Genomic DNA, 15,990 nt, shown 5'->3' on the forward strand with positions numbered 1-15,990 from the left:
AATAGCATCCCGTGGTCGAGGAAGCCAAAGCCCTCCTGGCGACACCATCTTCGCAGCCAGGCATTCACCTCCACGATGCATCTGTCTCTGCTCAAACCCCTACCTTCAACAGGAAGAATCGAAGAGAATATCACCTGCGCTCCAAACTCCTTACCCCGTACTCCCAGAGCCCTGTAGTCACTCTTGATCTGCTCAGTGTCACACCTCGCAGTATCATTTGTGCCCATATGGATGAGTAGCATGGGGTAGTAGTCAGAAGGCCGGATAATCCTCGACAATGCCTCTGTAACATCTCGGATACGGGCCCCTGGCAGGCAGCATACCTCCCGGGATGAACGGTCAGGGCGACAGATGGGTGTCTCCGTCCCCCTCAGCAGAGAGTCTCCAACCACCACTACCCTACGTTTCTTATCAGTGGTGGCAGCAGACCTCCCAGCCTTAGGGGTATGAGGCTTCACCTCCTTAACTGTTGGGGGTGATTCCTTCTCTCCTGTATCAAGAAGAGCATAACGGTTATCTTTTACCACAGGAGGAGGGTTCGCAGCAGCAGTGGAGCACTGTCTGCTGCTAGAAGTAACCAGCTGGCTGTGTCCACCCTAAGCCTCCTCCTCCACTGGTGCGTCAGATACACCCTGAGGCATCTCCTCCTCCACTGGTGCGTCGGTAGTCCTGTGAACTGGGACAGCTACGTCAGCTGTCTCCACATGGATACTGTCCAGGAATTGCTCATGGATATGGATGTTCCTCAGCCTAGCCACCTCCTCCTGTAGCTCTCCCACCTGCTGCCTGAGAGATTCCACCAGTAGGCACCTTTCACATTGGATGCCACCCCCAGCCTGGATATCAGTAAGTGGAAATTGCAAATTACAGTCTTTGCAAGCCCACACCAGAATCTGGGTAAAAGCATCCATGCTTTGGTGCTCTGTCTGGCTACAGGCGCAGGTGGTGGAGACAGAAGCAGTGCTAGCACAGGTGTTGCGGGTCCTCCTCACCATTGTAAGCCTCCCTCTCTCAAACTCCCGTCTGCAGCTCCCTGTCTGCTCTGCTGTAAACAGAAAGGTTTTGGATGTGGCTCAGTTTATAGGTTCAGGGGACCAATGGGTCACAGATGAGACTGACAGGGGACCCCCATTCCCTTCCTACTCCCCTTGCAAAACTCCCTGTTAGCAGCTCCTGGTTGCTAAGCTCCCTGGGCGCTTGTGCACAGCTTTATAAAGTCCTGGCCTGAGTGAATGCCCCGCCCACTGGTTAAGGCTCAGCCAATTACCAGAGGCTTCTAGCTTTCTTTGGTAGAGGATTACATGGGCACAAGGCACCAGGCTAACCGGGAGAGCGAGACACCGCGCGTGCGCTGGCCCGGGAACGCTCTCGCCTCTGGGGCACGTGCCGTCCCGCTGCCGCTCATTGTGGGTAGTAGCAGAGAGGCGCAGCCACTTCGGGCCTCTAGGGGGCGCTGCTGCCACCAGAGTATTCTCCCTCCTCCCCGCCAGCAACCCCGCATTCAAGCCGCGTCTCCTCTCCCGCCTCGCCCAACTGCCTCGAGCTCCGCCTCCCCGCGAATACGTGACCTCTGATGTGTGCACGCGACACCCCGCTCTCGCCCCGTCTTCTCCCCTCTCCGCCCCTTCGGGTCACGTGAAGCGGATGAGCCGAATCAGCAGGGGTGTCCCCGGTCACGTGCCCCGCTAGTCTACCCCACTCGGTTTCGCTGCGCGCGCAGACCCTGCACCTGGCGGTGGCTGCTCTGGGCTCCTTGTCACCAGGACAACCGGCCCCGCCGCAGCTCATTTGCCATGGTGAGTGTCGTGTCGGCGTCCACCCGCGCGACTCGAGCGCCCTGGCTGGGGGGGGGAGGCTGAGGGGAGGGGTGTAGTGGGGGGGAGTACGGGGGAAGGCTGAGTGGATTGGGGGAGGGGTGCGGTGTGGGGGAGAGGGGTGTTGGGTGTGGGGGGGGAGGCTGAGGGGATTGGGGGAGGGGTGCGGTGTGGGGGAGAGGGGTGTTGGGTGTGGGGGGGGAGGCTGAGGGGATGGGGAGGAGGGAGGCGGCAGGGTGAGTGAGAAGGGGATGAGGTGAGTGAGTAGGAGGGAAGGGAATGGGGGTCCTGGAAGGGGCGTGTGCGCTGTGGTATGTATCTCTGTGTTTGAGGAGGGAGGTATGTATATGACATGTGTTTCCACTGACTCCTGGAGGGGATCCTGAGCCTAAGTTGTTTCACAGTGGTTGCTTCCTGTTGAAGGGGACCAGAGCTCTGCCATGCTTTGATATACTTGGGGATACTCTTGTCTTCTGAGGCAGCAGGTTGTATAACCAGAGATCTGTACAGGTTTAATCAAATGTGGTATATGCACAGAGGTAGTCTATAATCTTGTAGTGTTCTCATACCTGTGAAAAATATAAATGATAGGAGGAGCTCTAGGAAGAAGAGAGGTGTGGATGTATCTTGTGTGTTGTTGCCTTTGATTCTGTAGAGGGCTTTTAGTTGGTGATAACCTGTGAAAGGTTTCTTTCCTTTTCCTCTACATGCAACCATTTCCATCCTTTCTTCCTTCTCTCTAACCTTGCTACTAGTCTGTACATTTTAAATGTGTATTCATTTAAAAGAAACAAAACATAAACACCTATTGGGAAATAAAAAGGGAGATTTCCTTTGGCTGCACTACACTGTTCTACTGTGTAATCAGTTTTGTTTCTGGGAGGAAGACAGTTAATTGTGGAGGCCATCTTTATGCTAGGTTTGATCTGGAAATCTCCATTACACCACCACCAGATGGACTTCAGATGGTTGCTGACACTTTTACCACCATTTCATGTAGTACTGCTGAGAGCAATATCCGGTGTGCACCTCTTCCATTTCCCCCTCCATAAAAAGTGTCCTACACTGGTGTTTCCATTATCACTTCCAACAGAGGAGCTGCATTGATGGAGTGCTTCCAAATAAGTCTAAAATAGGCACAACTCATCTTCTAAATGTAGGGAAAACTAAGATTTTGAAAATAAAACACATTAATTTATACAATGTCAATATTGTGTAAGTAGATGCCTTCTAGCTACTGAGATTCAGATATCAGGGGGTAGCCGTGTTAGTCTGTATCCATCAAAACAACGAGGAGTCCAGTGGCACCTTGAAGACTAACAGATTTATTTGGGCATAAGCTTTCATGGGTAAAAGACCCACTTCCTCAGATGCATGGAGTGAAAATTACGGATGCAGGCATTATTATACTATATAATATAGTACAATAATGCCTGCATCTGTAATTATATATAGTTATATCTATGTATCTGTCTATCTAGATCTATGTATCTGTCTATATATGTAGTATAATAATGCCTGCATCTGTAATTTTCATTCCATGCATCTGAAGAAATGGGTCTTTAACCCACGAAAGCTTATGCCCAAATAAATCAGTTAGTCTTTAAGGTGCCACTGCACTCCTTGTTGTTTTTGAAATTCAATTATAGACTTTCTTTGAAGACTGTCATAAGCAATTTTCCCTCTTTGCTGGTGGTAAAGGTTCTAATTAAAAGTTTTTTTGCAGTCTCATTCCAACAAACTTGCAATTTGGAAAGTAAACAGGCAATGTTGTTCACAGGTGAAATCAAGTTAATGATGCTAGATAAGCCCTCTTGTTGTTCTAATTTGAGTCCTAGTTGTTGGGCAGCCCCATACTTTTAATTTGAAGGCTAATGAAAAAGACCTGTTAATGCATGGAATATATTGTTTTTGATTTTCGAATATTCACTGTGGGAACACTTTTACATGGACCATTTTCTTTATAAAGATTATAACAAGGCTTTTGTTTCCCCACTTTCTTTCAGTTCTGCATAATTTCAATAGTTTGATGTTAAATCGAATGAGCAAGAAATTATGTTGACCAGTTAACACCAGGTGTTGTTGTAATGGTGAACCAATGATGTTCCCTGCAAAATAGTAAAAGGGAAGTAAATTAGGGCTACAGAGGTGCCTTTAAAGTTAGTCTGAGATAAGGTAGGGCTGCTAAATGTGGAAACCTGTTTTTGTTTTTTTAAATGAGTGCCAGAGTCGGATTTCCACTGATATATAGCTGCTCTTTTATCTTAGTCTAGGAAAGCAACACTAATTTCAGAATTATAGCAATGTTGTTTTGAATGGTAATCTTAGATCACTTAAATGGTGAATATTAGCTGTGTTTCAGGTGCTTTGTAAGCTAAAAGTCCATAACTTGGTATAACTTGTTAACTAGATGCACAGTAATTCTGTCCTTGTTCATGAGAGTTTTTGGATACAGAAAAGGAAGATGACAGAGTTGAGCGAGATGGATTTCATAATTTGTGAGTTTTTTCATAAAGATTCTGCTTAGAGCTCTTTCAGCCAGTTAGTTAGCCACTCAGTTCATGTACATTCCTTACAATACATATTTCTGATAGATTCCTAATTTCATTCTCTAGCGAAATGCCACATCTGTTTTTCTAATAACCTTTTTATTTCCTATTTAAAATTAATTTCCCTGTTCTGAGAGTACATACACATTTTGTAAAACTGATTTTTCCAGTTGTCAAATGAAATAGTGATGTAACCCAGCTTTCCTGTTTTAAACTCATGCAAAGTTGGAGTTCAGTGATATTTTTAAAAATTCTCTTTTTTTTAAAGAGTGAAATATTTTATTTATAGCTTATAAAGAACAAAGCCTGCTCTCTGATCCGTCGCTCAGTATTGTAAAATGCTATGAATGTGAAAGGATGTGCATATAGCATGTTTTCATGCAGCAGAAGTTGACATGATATTAGACTATTTTTGATCCTTGGGATTTGGTTATTATAGTCCCTGTGAACAGCATTCTAGTGTAGATTGCTTCTGAAACTGGATGCCATAGAAGTATTCATTTTGTACTTATAAAGTTTCTTGAATGGTCAATGGGAATATCTTCAAATATTTGAAATCCAGATTCAGGTGTACGCAAGTTTTTAATTTTAGTCTACTCAATTAATCATTATTGGTGAGAATAGAAAATCAAACAAATGGAATCTGATAACAGATGCAGGAGAGGTCCTAGAGTCATAGAACCCTTGTTTGACTATTACATGATCAAAATTGTTAATTGTAGTTTGTGTGACTTTTCAGTTTAATTGGCTGAATCCAAAAAGATTAAAAAAATTACTGTTGCTAAAATCAAATCAAATACTGTAAAATGGGAAATGTTGATGTTTTCTTATAATTTAAGAGAATAATATCCCATTTTAAAAGCTGAAATAGAATTGACAATTCAAAATTAAAACAGATTTGTAATTTATGATTCATTTTTGGTAGATTCCTTGTTTGTTTTATTTGGGGAAGGATAGCCCATTAAGATGTATCTTTGATTTAAAGAACTGCAAAACAGTTGAGTGTTTTTGTACATTTGGACTAAATTTTTTGCCATTAGATATGTGCCTTAAAGATATGATTTATGTTTTGTTTTGGGGGGAATATATTAGAAGAATATATGCATAGTAAGTGTGTGAGTTTATATATGCGCTCTCTCTTCTCTGCCAGAATTTTAAATCAATAACAAAATTAGTTCAGTGGCTTCCACAGTTCAGTGGCTGTGGTATCTAACCGTAAATCTGGAATAAAATGTATCATTTTATACATGGAGTTTGACTTTAACCTACAATCACCTTATTGGGACACGTGAAGGTGCTCCTATGTGGGAGACAGCTCACTTGAATAACATGCTGTTATAATTGAAATACTGAATGCTGCTCTGAGAGCTAACTTACTTCATGGGTATGGTTTCTCAGGAGCTGATTGACAATGTTAGATCAGCATAATCCCTTCAAAAGAAAACACAGGTTTTCAGTATGTTTATTGGAGCTCTACTTACAGGGCATTTCCTGATTCTAGACAATATTGCTCCTAGCATACTTTATGTACTTCTAGCCATTACTGGAGAGGGGCTAAAGTCAGATTCCTCCATCCTTTCTTTGGAACACAAGGAAGGGTAAAAGCACAATCAAGACACAGATAAGGACCAACATTTACAAAGGACAGTTTTTGTATTCCCTTCTGCCTTAAACAGTAGAGTAATCCAACAGTTGCCAAGAGCCACACTTTGAATTTATATTACTTTTTGAATTTTTTGAACAATTTTTAAGGTTCAGGGTGCAACTTGTTTAATATTGTCACCCTGACTCTTCCTGTGGTTGTTGCCTCCCATCACATTGTCTACAGTACACTTGCCTTTAGGAAAAAAATGTATGGGAGTACACAAGGCTTTAAATATCACTTTCTGAATTACCGTGAAAAGGTGCTTCTTGATTTGGAAAAGTATTACCTGCCCCAGCATTTTTTTTCCTATCCTGTTTCAGCCTTAAACAACAAGTTGTTGTATTTTTTCTCTTGGATTTGATTAGTGATAAACTGGTTAACCAGTTCTGTCCTGAAAATCTAAATCACTAAGCAGCCATCAGCTGCTCTGCATAATTGCTAAACTCATTCAGTATTCCAGGCTTTTGTCCCTAAGGTCTGCTTTACACCTGAAAAGTAGCTTAACTCAGCAACATCAGTCAGTACTGTGAAAAGTTTGTGCACTGTGATATGTAGTTAAATGGACCTAACCCCACTATAGATGCAGCTGGATTGACTAAGGTCTTGGCTACACTGGAGAGTTGCAGCACTGGTGGTGGCTTTACAGCGCTGCAACTTACTCACCGTCCACACTTGCAAGGCACATACAGCACTGTATCTCCCTGGCTACAGCGCTGGTTGTACTCCACCTCTGCCTGGGGAATAACGATTGCAGCGCTGGTGATGCAGTGCTGCTCCGCCAGTGTGGCCACCAAAAGCGCTGTTATTGGCCTTCAGAGGTATCCCAGAACGCCTGTTCAGCCACTCTGCTCATCTGTTCAAACTCTACTGCCCTGGCCTCAGGTGACCCGCCCTTTAAATGCCCCGGGAATTTTAAAAATCCCTTCCTGTTTGCTCAGCCAGGTGTGGAGTGCAATCAGTGAATCTTTCCAGGTGACCATGCCCCCACGCGCGAAACGAGCCCCAGCATGGAGCAATGGCGAGTTGCTGGACCTTATCAGTGTTTAGGGGGAGGAAGCTGTGCAGTCACAGCTGCGCTTCAGCTGTAGGAATTACGATACCGATGGGCAGATATCAAGGGCCCTGCTGGAAAGGGGCCATGACCGGGACTCAGTGCAGTGCAGGATTAAAGTGTAGGAGCTGCGGAGTGCCTATTGCAAAGCCCATGAGGGAAACCACTGCTCTGGTGCTGCCCCCACGACCTGCCGTTTTTACAAAGAGCTGGACATGATACTTGGGGGTGACCCCACTGCCAATCCGAGGACCATGGTGGACACTTCAGAGTAGGGGGGAGAGGTGGAGGAGAGGGAGGAGGAAACCGAGAGTGAGGGTATTGGGGTGGGGGGGAGACACCCCAAAGTCCCAGGAGGCATGCAGCCAGGAGCTCTTCTCAAGCCAGGAGGAAGGTAGCCAGTCGCAGCAGACGGTACTTAGTGAAGGACAAGCAGAGGAGCGGGTTCCTGGTAAGCGGCTTTTATTTTCAGGATGGAAATGTTTTGGGAGAGGAGGGAGGGTTAGGGCTGCATGCATGCATGCCTAGATGTGGAATAGCCCATTGATGTGGTCTATCACGTCGCGGTAATCGGCCTCGGTAATCTCTTCAAAAGTTTCAGCCAGAGCGTGGGCAATGCGCTTGCGCAAGTTTATAGGGAGGGCCACTGTGGTCCTTGTCCCAGTCAGGCTAATGTGTCCGCGCCACTGTGCCGCGAGGGGTGGATGGACCATTGCTGCACACAGGCAAGCTGCATAGGGGTCACAGCGGAATCCGCATTGCTGTAGAAGACCCTCCCGCTCTTCCCAGGTGACCCGCAGCAGCGAGATATCTTCCAGGATTAGCTCCTGTGGAAAATGTTGGGAGAGTGTTCACTGTAGGTGCCCCCTGCAGCAGTTTGCTTTCCCCAATGCACAGAAACCCCTGCAGAGCCCTGAAGCAATCAGTCCCCCTTACTCACCATTTTGGGGCTCCTGTGGGTTATGTGTGCTCTCTTTGGTATGGGAAAATTATGCTAAAGTGAAGACTGTAAACTCCTTCATTATCTGGGAATAACTGTCTGAGATATAAACAATGCAGCCTCTGTTAACTGTTGCCTTTTTTTCCTTTCCACAAGCGACCTTGAGTTCTCAGCTGCCCGTCTTAACAGCAGCTCAAAGACTCCAAAACCTGCGGAAGAAGCCGTGAAAAAGCAAAGACGACCTGCTGCAAACAGTTATGGATTACGCTGCCAGAGAGAATAAGGACTGCAGGACTGGAGGGAAAGGGAAAGCAGGATCCGCCAGAGAAACGCAGCAGCCAGGAAGAAAAGCACAAAGCAGCTGATAAGCATCCTGGCGCGCCAAGCGGATTCTATCCAGGCGCTTGTAGCCATGCAGGCAGAGCACTACCGCACCGCCGCCCCCCGTCCCAAAGCTCTTTCGCTTGTGCCCCAATGTCAGCTCCAAACCCCCTTCCCCAGCATCCAGGTTCTTACCTCCACCAGCTGCCTCCAATACCTGTACGTTCACCAACCAGCCCTGAGAACGAAGACCCTTACCCTCTGCACTCAACCCCCATCACCATGCAGTATTTTCATCCTGAAGTGCAGCAGTCATTGCACAGCACTCCAGACAGGATATATTCAAACATGTGACTGTACAGTCCCACACCACACCCCCCTGCCCTTTTAGGTTCCCAAAATTGGCCTGCTAAACCCAGGGTTGTGAGTTCAATCCCTGAGGGGGCTATTTGGGGATTGGCCCTGCTTTGAGCAGGGGGTTGGACTAGATGATCTCCTGAGGTCCCTTCCAACACTAATAATCTATGATCTCTATGTTGTGTGTCTGTCAAGAAAGTTATTTTCTTTTCAATAAATGAATTCTTGGCTTTGAAAACAGTCTTTATTATTGCAGAAAGTCAAAGATACATTAGCCCAGGAAAGAAACAGGCACTGCAAATCAGCTTAGGAAAAACAGTTTCCTACTAACATTGTAACCACTGCACTTCACTCCCGTGCAAGGCACCAAACATTACTGTTGGTTTTCAGCCTCACATTCCTCCCTCAAGGCATCCCTGATCCTTGAAGCCCTGTGCTGGGCCTCTCTAGGAGCCCTGCTCTCTGGCTGTGCAAATTCAGCCTCCAGGCGTTGAACCTCAGAGGTCCATGCCTGACTGAATCTTTCACCCTTCCCTTCACAAATATTATGGAGGGTACAGCACGTGGATATAACCGCAGGGATGCTGCTTTCCCCTAAGTCTAGCTTCCCATACAGAGATTGCCAGCGCCCTTTTAAACGGCCAAAAGCACACTCCACAGTCATTCGGCACCAGCTCAGCCTGTAGTTGAACCGTTCCTTGCTGCTGTCAAGGCTCCCTGTGTACGGTTTCATGAATCACAACATTAATGGGTAAGCGGGGTCTCCAAGGATCACAATGGGCATTTTGACATCCCCTACTGTGATCTTCCGGTTTGGGGAAAAAAGTCCTGGCCTGCAGCTTCCTGAAGATGCCAGTGTTCCGAAAGATGCGTGGATCATGCACCTTTCCGGGCCAGCCTACGTTAATGTCAATGAAACACCCACGATGATCCACAAGTGCCTGAAGAACCATAGAGAAATACCCTTTCCGATTAACGTAATCAGATGCTAAGTGGGGTGGTGCCATAATAGGAATATGCGTCCCATCTATCGCCCCTCCACAGTTAGGGAAACCCATTTGTGCAAAGCCATCCACAATGTCCTGCACATTCCCCAGAATCATGGTTCTTCTTAGCAGGATGCGATTAATGACCCTGCAAACTTGCATCAAAACGACTCCAATGGTTGACTTTCCCACTCCAAACTGGTTCCCGACCGATCGTTAGCTGTCTGGAGTTGCCAGCTTCCAGATTGCAATAGCCACCTGCTTCTCCACCAGCAGGGCAGCTCTCAATCTCGTATCCTTTCGCTGCAGGGTGGGGGCGAGCTCCTCACACAGTCGCATGAAAGTGGCTTTTCTCATCCGAAAGTTCTGCAGCCACTGCTCGTCATCCCAGACTTCCATGACGATGTGATCCCACCAGTCAGTGCTTGTTTCCTGAGCCCAAAAGCAGCATTCCACAGTGCTGAGCATTTCCGTGAAAGCCACAGGCAATGTCGTGTCGTATGCGTCAGGGGACTCGCAATCATCGTCGGACTCCTCCTCACTTTGGAGCTTAAGGAATAGCTCAACTGCCAAACATGATGTGCTGGCAAGACTCGTCAGCATACTCCTCAGCAGTTCGGGCTCCATTTCCCACAGAAATCGCACTGCACAGAAATCATTGGGAGAGTCACAATGGCGCCAAACGTGGATGGAAAAACAGGGACTACTGGGATGTGAAGCGATGCATCATGGGGCATTGGGACAGGAAGCAGAATGACCCGCACCCTTCTGTCCCCTTCCCACAACCCACGGCGCCAAAATGGGACGAGGTGCTCTGTGGGATAGCTGCCCATAATGCACCACTCCCAACAGTGCTGCAGATGTGGCCACACTGCAGCGCTGGTAGCTGTCAGTGTGGCCACACTCCAGCGCTTTCCCTACACAGCTGTACGAAGACAGCTGTAATTCCCAGCGCTGCAAACCTCCAAGTGTAGCCAAGGCCTAAGAGTCTTCTGCCAACATAGCTACTGCTTCTTTGGGAGGTGGATTACCTGCATCAATAGAAAACATTTTCTCTTGATGTAGAAAACATCTATGCTACAGCAGCACAGCTTCAGCACCATAGTGCTGCTGTTGTAGTGTAGAGATGGCCTTAGGCATTGTCTACACTACAGAGATTTTTGACAAAAAGCAGTTTTTGTCACCAAAACAGTGGAGGTGTACAAACTGCAATGCCACTTTTGACGACAAAACTCTCCTGTTTTGCCAACAAAATAAAACCACCTCGATGAGAGACAGCTTTTTGCAACAAAATTTTGTCCACAAAGTGCCAATGTAGACGCCGCGCATTGTTTTGTCACTGTAAATAGTCTCCAGGAGGTGTCCCACAATGCCCATTATGACCACTCTAGTTAGCAGTTCAAACTCTGCTGCCCTGCAGCCAGGTAAACAAGCATCCATGCCTCCTCTCCCTTAAAGGGTGGAAATTTTTGAAATTCCATTTCCTGTTTTCTTGGCATGGAGAGCTCATGTCACATCTTCCCAGCTGGCCATGGCAGCTCCATGTGGCAAACGCTCTCCCACTTAGACCACTGCGGAGTGTTGGATTTGCTGAGTATATGGGAAAAGAAGGCTGTCCAGTCCCAGCTCTGCTCCAACTGTAAGAACTTCAATACTTATGGGCAGATTTCTCGTGGCTTGTGTGAGAAGGGCTATGACTGAGACACGGTGCAGTGCAGAGCAAAGATAAAGATGCTGAAGCAGGTATACCAGAATGCAAGGGAGGCAAATGGTCATTCCATTGCTGCACCCAAGAGCTGCTGCTTCTACAGAGAGCTGGATACCATCCTCTGCAGTGACCCCACCTCTATCACCAAGAGCCCTGTGGACTGGTGGGACTGGAGGCAGCGGAAAGTGGACCTAACCCCAAGGATGAAGTTGTTGACAAGGAAGTGGAGTTGGAGGACGTTGTGGAGCCCGCTGCAGGGTGGTCCAGTACCACGTGAGTCAGGAACTCCCTTCCAATCCAGAGGGGTGTAGCCAGTCCCAGCATTCAGTTTCCAGAAAGCATGGTGCAGGAGCAGAGTAAGTAATCTTTTTGAGTTGATGCTGTTTGGTTACATGGCGTACAGCTGTCCTTTGCTCTGAATATTATAGAAGTGGGTGAAGGAAGGGGTAGAAATGTACAAGACTAGCTGTATTTCAGTGTGCTCCACATTTACCTGCTCAGCTAAGCAGTGTGGTGGAACAGTGTGTTAATGCACACAGAGATTTCAGAGGAACCCTTCAGAGAGATCTCTAGGAAACTTTCCTGGAAGTACTTGGTAATCCTTTGCTGAAGGTTCCTTGGGAAAGCTGCTTTGCTTCTTCCCTCGTTTGTAGGAAACTTTCCTGTGCCACTCGGCAGTCGCTTATGCAGGGACCAGAGCAGCATAGGGACCGGATCTGAACCCAGACGTGTGCAGCAGATGCATCCTTGCTCACCCTCAGGAGTGAGATATCGGCTTCAGTGACCCCTGCCTGTGGAAAATGGTGGCAGAATTTAAAATATTGTCCTCAGTTGCTTTAACTGATCCCCTGAAAGCATCACTAACACCCTTGCCCCATTTTGAATGCCCACCCAGACTGAACTTGCCATGTTTAGGGTGTTCGTTGAGATGTGTGTTTGCCAAGGGACAGAGAGAAAGTGATTGCTATGTTAAAAGAGGTGTATTTCATTGTAATGATTCAGTGCTGTGAGCGAACAAACAATCATGCTTCTGTGAATTTTCTTGAGCTTCTGCAGATGTGGCCTTCAGGGAACCCCCTGGTGGAGCGCCTCTGCCAGATAAGGAAGCAGCCAAGATGGAGCACGGAGGACATATTCAGAGGGATGCTCCAATCCTCCAATCAGAAAAAACAGAGCGCCATGAGAGAAATGGATAGAAAGTATAGTGAGGAGTGCATTCTAAAGGTCCATGAGCAGATGATGAAAGTGATAGAGGAGCAAACAGAGATGTTGAAGTTCCTAATCACACTCCTGGCAGAACAGATGCATGCTCGCCCCCCCTTCAGCCTCTAGAGAACTGTTTTCTATGCCCTCCCCAAACTCCTCCCATACATTCCTTGCAACTTCCCCAAACATCTCAATATCCTATTCACTCCAGCCCTTGAGACACCTTCCAAAATGATAGCTGGATTTATGCACAGCTGTGAGAGCCCTCCACTGCTCAGCGCTCCTACCTCCATTCCCACCAACCCTTTTGTGTGAGTTAATTGGTGTTTAATAAAAACAAACTCTCTGAAAGATAGCCAATCTTTATTTGTGTCCTACATGTAGTGATTGCTGCTGCTAGTAACGTATGCATGCATTCTAATAATTTGCTTACAACAAATCCCAGTCAGGAATCATCACAAGTGCTAGGCCAAATAAGATAACTGAGTTTAATGATGCATGGCAGATTGCTGTATAGAAAAACAGAGTACTAGTGCTCCTTATCAAAATGTTGCCTCAAAGCCTCCCTGATTCGAATTGCTCCTCCTTGTGCCCCTTTAATAGCCCTTGTGTTAGGCTGCTTGAAATCAGCAGCCAGGTAACATGACTTGGAGCTCCACTCAGGGCAAACTTTTCACCCTTAGCCTCACAAAGATTATGGAGCCTGCAGCTATGACCATTGGAATGTTTTCCTCACTTAGATCTAACCTGCGTAAAGGCAGCACCAGCATGTTTTTAATCTGCCAAAGGCACATTCCACAGTCATTCTGCACCTACTCAGCCTGTTGTTGAAGCACTCCATGCCACTGTCCAGGTTTCCCTGTAAGGCTTCATGAGCCATGGGAGTAAGGGGTATGCTGCGTATCCCAAGATCACTATGGGCATTTCAGCATCTCCCCACTGTAAACTTTGGTCTGGAAAGAAAGTCCCTGCTTGCAGCTTTCTGTAGAGGCCAGTGTTCCTGAAGATGTGTGCATCATGCACCTTCACAGACCACCCCACATTGATATCAGTGAAACACCCGTATTATCCACAAGCATCTGCAATACCATGGAGAAGTACTCCTTTCTATTGATGTACTCTGTCACAAAACGGTCCAGGGCCAAAATTGAACTATGCATTCCATCTATCGCCTTGCTGCAGTTACGGAATCCCATTTCCACAAAACCATCCACTGTTTCAAGCACTTTTCAGAGAGTCATGCGATTAGCGGAATGTGATTAATTGCCCTGCACTCTCGTGTTAACACAGCCCCCGCAGTTCACTTCCTGACTCCAAACTGATTCGTGACTGACTGGTAGCAGTCCAGGGTTGCCAGCTTCCACACAGTGATGTCCATGTGCTTCTCCATTGGTGTCCTTGTGCCTCAGGGCTGGGGTGAGCTCCACACACAGTTCCAGGAAGGTGGCTTTCTGCATCCAAAAGTTCTGAAGCCACAGACTGTCATTCCAGACCTGCATAGCAATGCAATCCCACTACTCAGTGCTCGTTTCCCAAGCCCAAAAGCGACGTCCGCTGTGTGCAGCTACTCCATGAATGCCAAAAGTAATCTGGTGTTGCTTCTTTCCATGATGCAAAGCAGGTCAGGCAACTCTGATTCCTGGTCAGATTGGTAACTTATGATTAACTGCATTACCATCCATGATGTGTTAATAACAGTGACCACAACAGTAGAGAGCAGTGCAGGATCCATCCTTTCACACAGACGGTGGGCACACAGTAAACAGGGGCCATTGAAAAATGCTGCAAAAAAAGTCAGAAGACTGTGGAATGCAGGGACAGAAAATAATGCATTATGGGACATTGACTCAGCATCCATGATGTGCTGCGAGCCACTCTGCCTTCCCACAAGTCCTAGCTGCAGAAGGTGGCAAGTAGCACACTGGGATAGGTACCCACAGTGTACTGCTCTCACTGTCGATGCTAGAGCACCAAGTGTGGATGCACTCTGTCAACAGAGCTTAGCGTGAACATGCAGTAGACATAAAATTATTGCACTTTTTGATCGACATAGTTTTTGTCAAAAGGACTCTAGTGTAGACAGCCTTAGAGGCTGATACTGAGGTCAGCTTCACTAAGGAAACAATCTCCTTGCATTTTATGACTTCAGTTTGCTGTGCTATGGGAAGGCTACTCAAATGTAAAGGGATGTAATATTTTAGTGTGCTTGCAATTCTGAAGCTTTTCTCTATTTGTATTATGTATTTAGGGCAAGAATAACTAGGATCTTTTTTTTCTACCATTCAAAGCCTTGGAATTTAGACAAAGGTCAACTATGGAGAAAGTTACATAAAAGTTATGCATCTTCTCCAGTTCTCAATTTCTTCCTTTTGTTGGAGCATTTTTGAAAGCTTGAGTCTGATCCTGCTCCCACTGAAGTCAGTCAGAATTTCTATTTAGTGATTTCTCTGTGATTATGAAAAGGTTAAGCCGGCGGTGTCGGGGCTCATCCCTCTCAGGCGCGGCGGAGAGCCAGGGCGCCTCCTTACACACAGCAGTCCAGGTAGGCCTAACTCCTCAGCCGGCGTTGAGGGAATAAAGGGTCTGCAAACAAAGTATATCAGCCCAGGCCCTTGGGCAGGGCGGGGCAGTAGCAGTTCAGGCTCAGGCCTTCAGCAGGCTGAGCAAACACAGTATCCCAGAAGTCTGTACAGCAGGACTCCTCAGGCCAGGGAGAGGGGGAGTCTGCCACCCTTGGGGGGGTGGCAGGGGGAACACAGGCCCTCCCAGCCCTGTGACGGACGGTGAAGGCATAGGGCTGCATAGCCAAATACCACCGTTGAAGTCGCATGTTGTGGTCCTTCATACGGCACAACCATTGGAGGGCGGAGTGGTCAGTGACCAAGGTGAACGGGGCCCCAAGGAGGTAGTAACGCAGGGCATTGCGGGCCCACTTTGCCGCGAGGGCTTCCTTTTCGACCACTGCGTAGTTCTGCTCTCTGGGGAACAGCTTCCGGCTGATGTAGAGGACCGGATGCTCCTCCCCATCCACCTCCTGTGAGAGGACAGTCCCGAGCCCCGCTTCTGACGCGTCGGTCTGCAGGACGAATGGTCGATGGAAGTCAGGGCTAAACAAGACCGGCTTGCTACAGAGGCTTGCCTTAAGCGACTGGAAAGCCTCGTCACACTCGGAGGTCCAGCATACTTGTGGCGGGCTGTCCTTGCTGAGGAGCCCAGTCAAGGGGGTGGCCATCACTGCAAACTAGGGGATGAACCGTTGATAATATCCCGCCAGCCCCAAGAACTGGTGGACTTGGCGCTTCGTGGTCGGCGGAGGACAGGCTGCGATGGCCTGAATCTTGTTCATGAGAGGTTTCACTTGCCCATTTCCGATGGTATACCCCAAGTAGGTGGTCTCCCGCCAGCCGATGCGG

The 15,990-nt window shown here is 47.4% G+C and overlaps 1 protein-coding gene across 4 annotated transcripts in view; it reads left to right on the plus strand.

The window, feature by feature from the left end:
* The first annotated feature begins 1,700 nt into the window (after positions 1–1,700).
* Positions 1,701–15,990, plus strand: part of FBXL2 (F-box and leucine rich repeat protein 2) — a 144,714-nt gene continuing 130,424 nt past the window's right edge. For all 4 annotated transcript variants that reach the window (XR_007772333.1, XR_007772334.1, XR_007772332.1 and 1 more), the window contains exon 1: positions 1,701–1,796. Coding sequence is in view for 1 of the 4 variants with exons in the window: in XM_050938029.1 (XP_050793986.1) it covers positions 1,794–1,796 (3 nt within the window). In the remaining 3 variants the exon portion in view is untranslated. The remainder of the gene's footprint in view (positions 1,797–15,990) is intronic.

Source organism: Gopherus flavomarginatus, chromosome 2, assembly GCF_025201925.1.
Source record: "Gopherus flavomarginatus isolate rGopFla2 chromosome 2, rGopFla2.mat.asm, whole genome shotgun sequence".
Lineage (NCBI taxonomy): Eukaryota > Metazoa > Chordata > Testudines > Testudinidae > Gopherus > Gopherus flavomarginatus.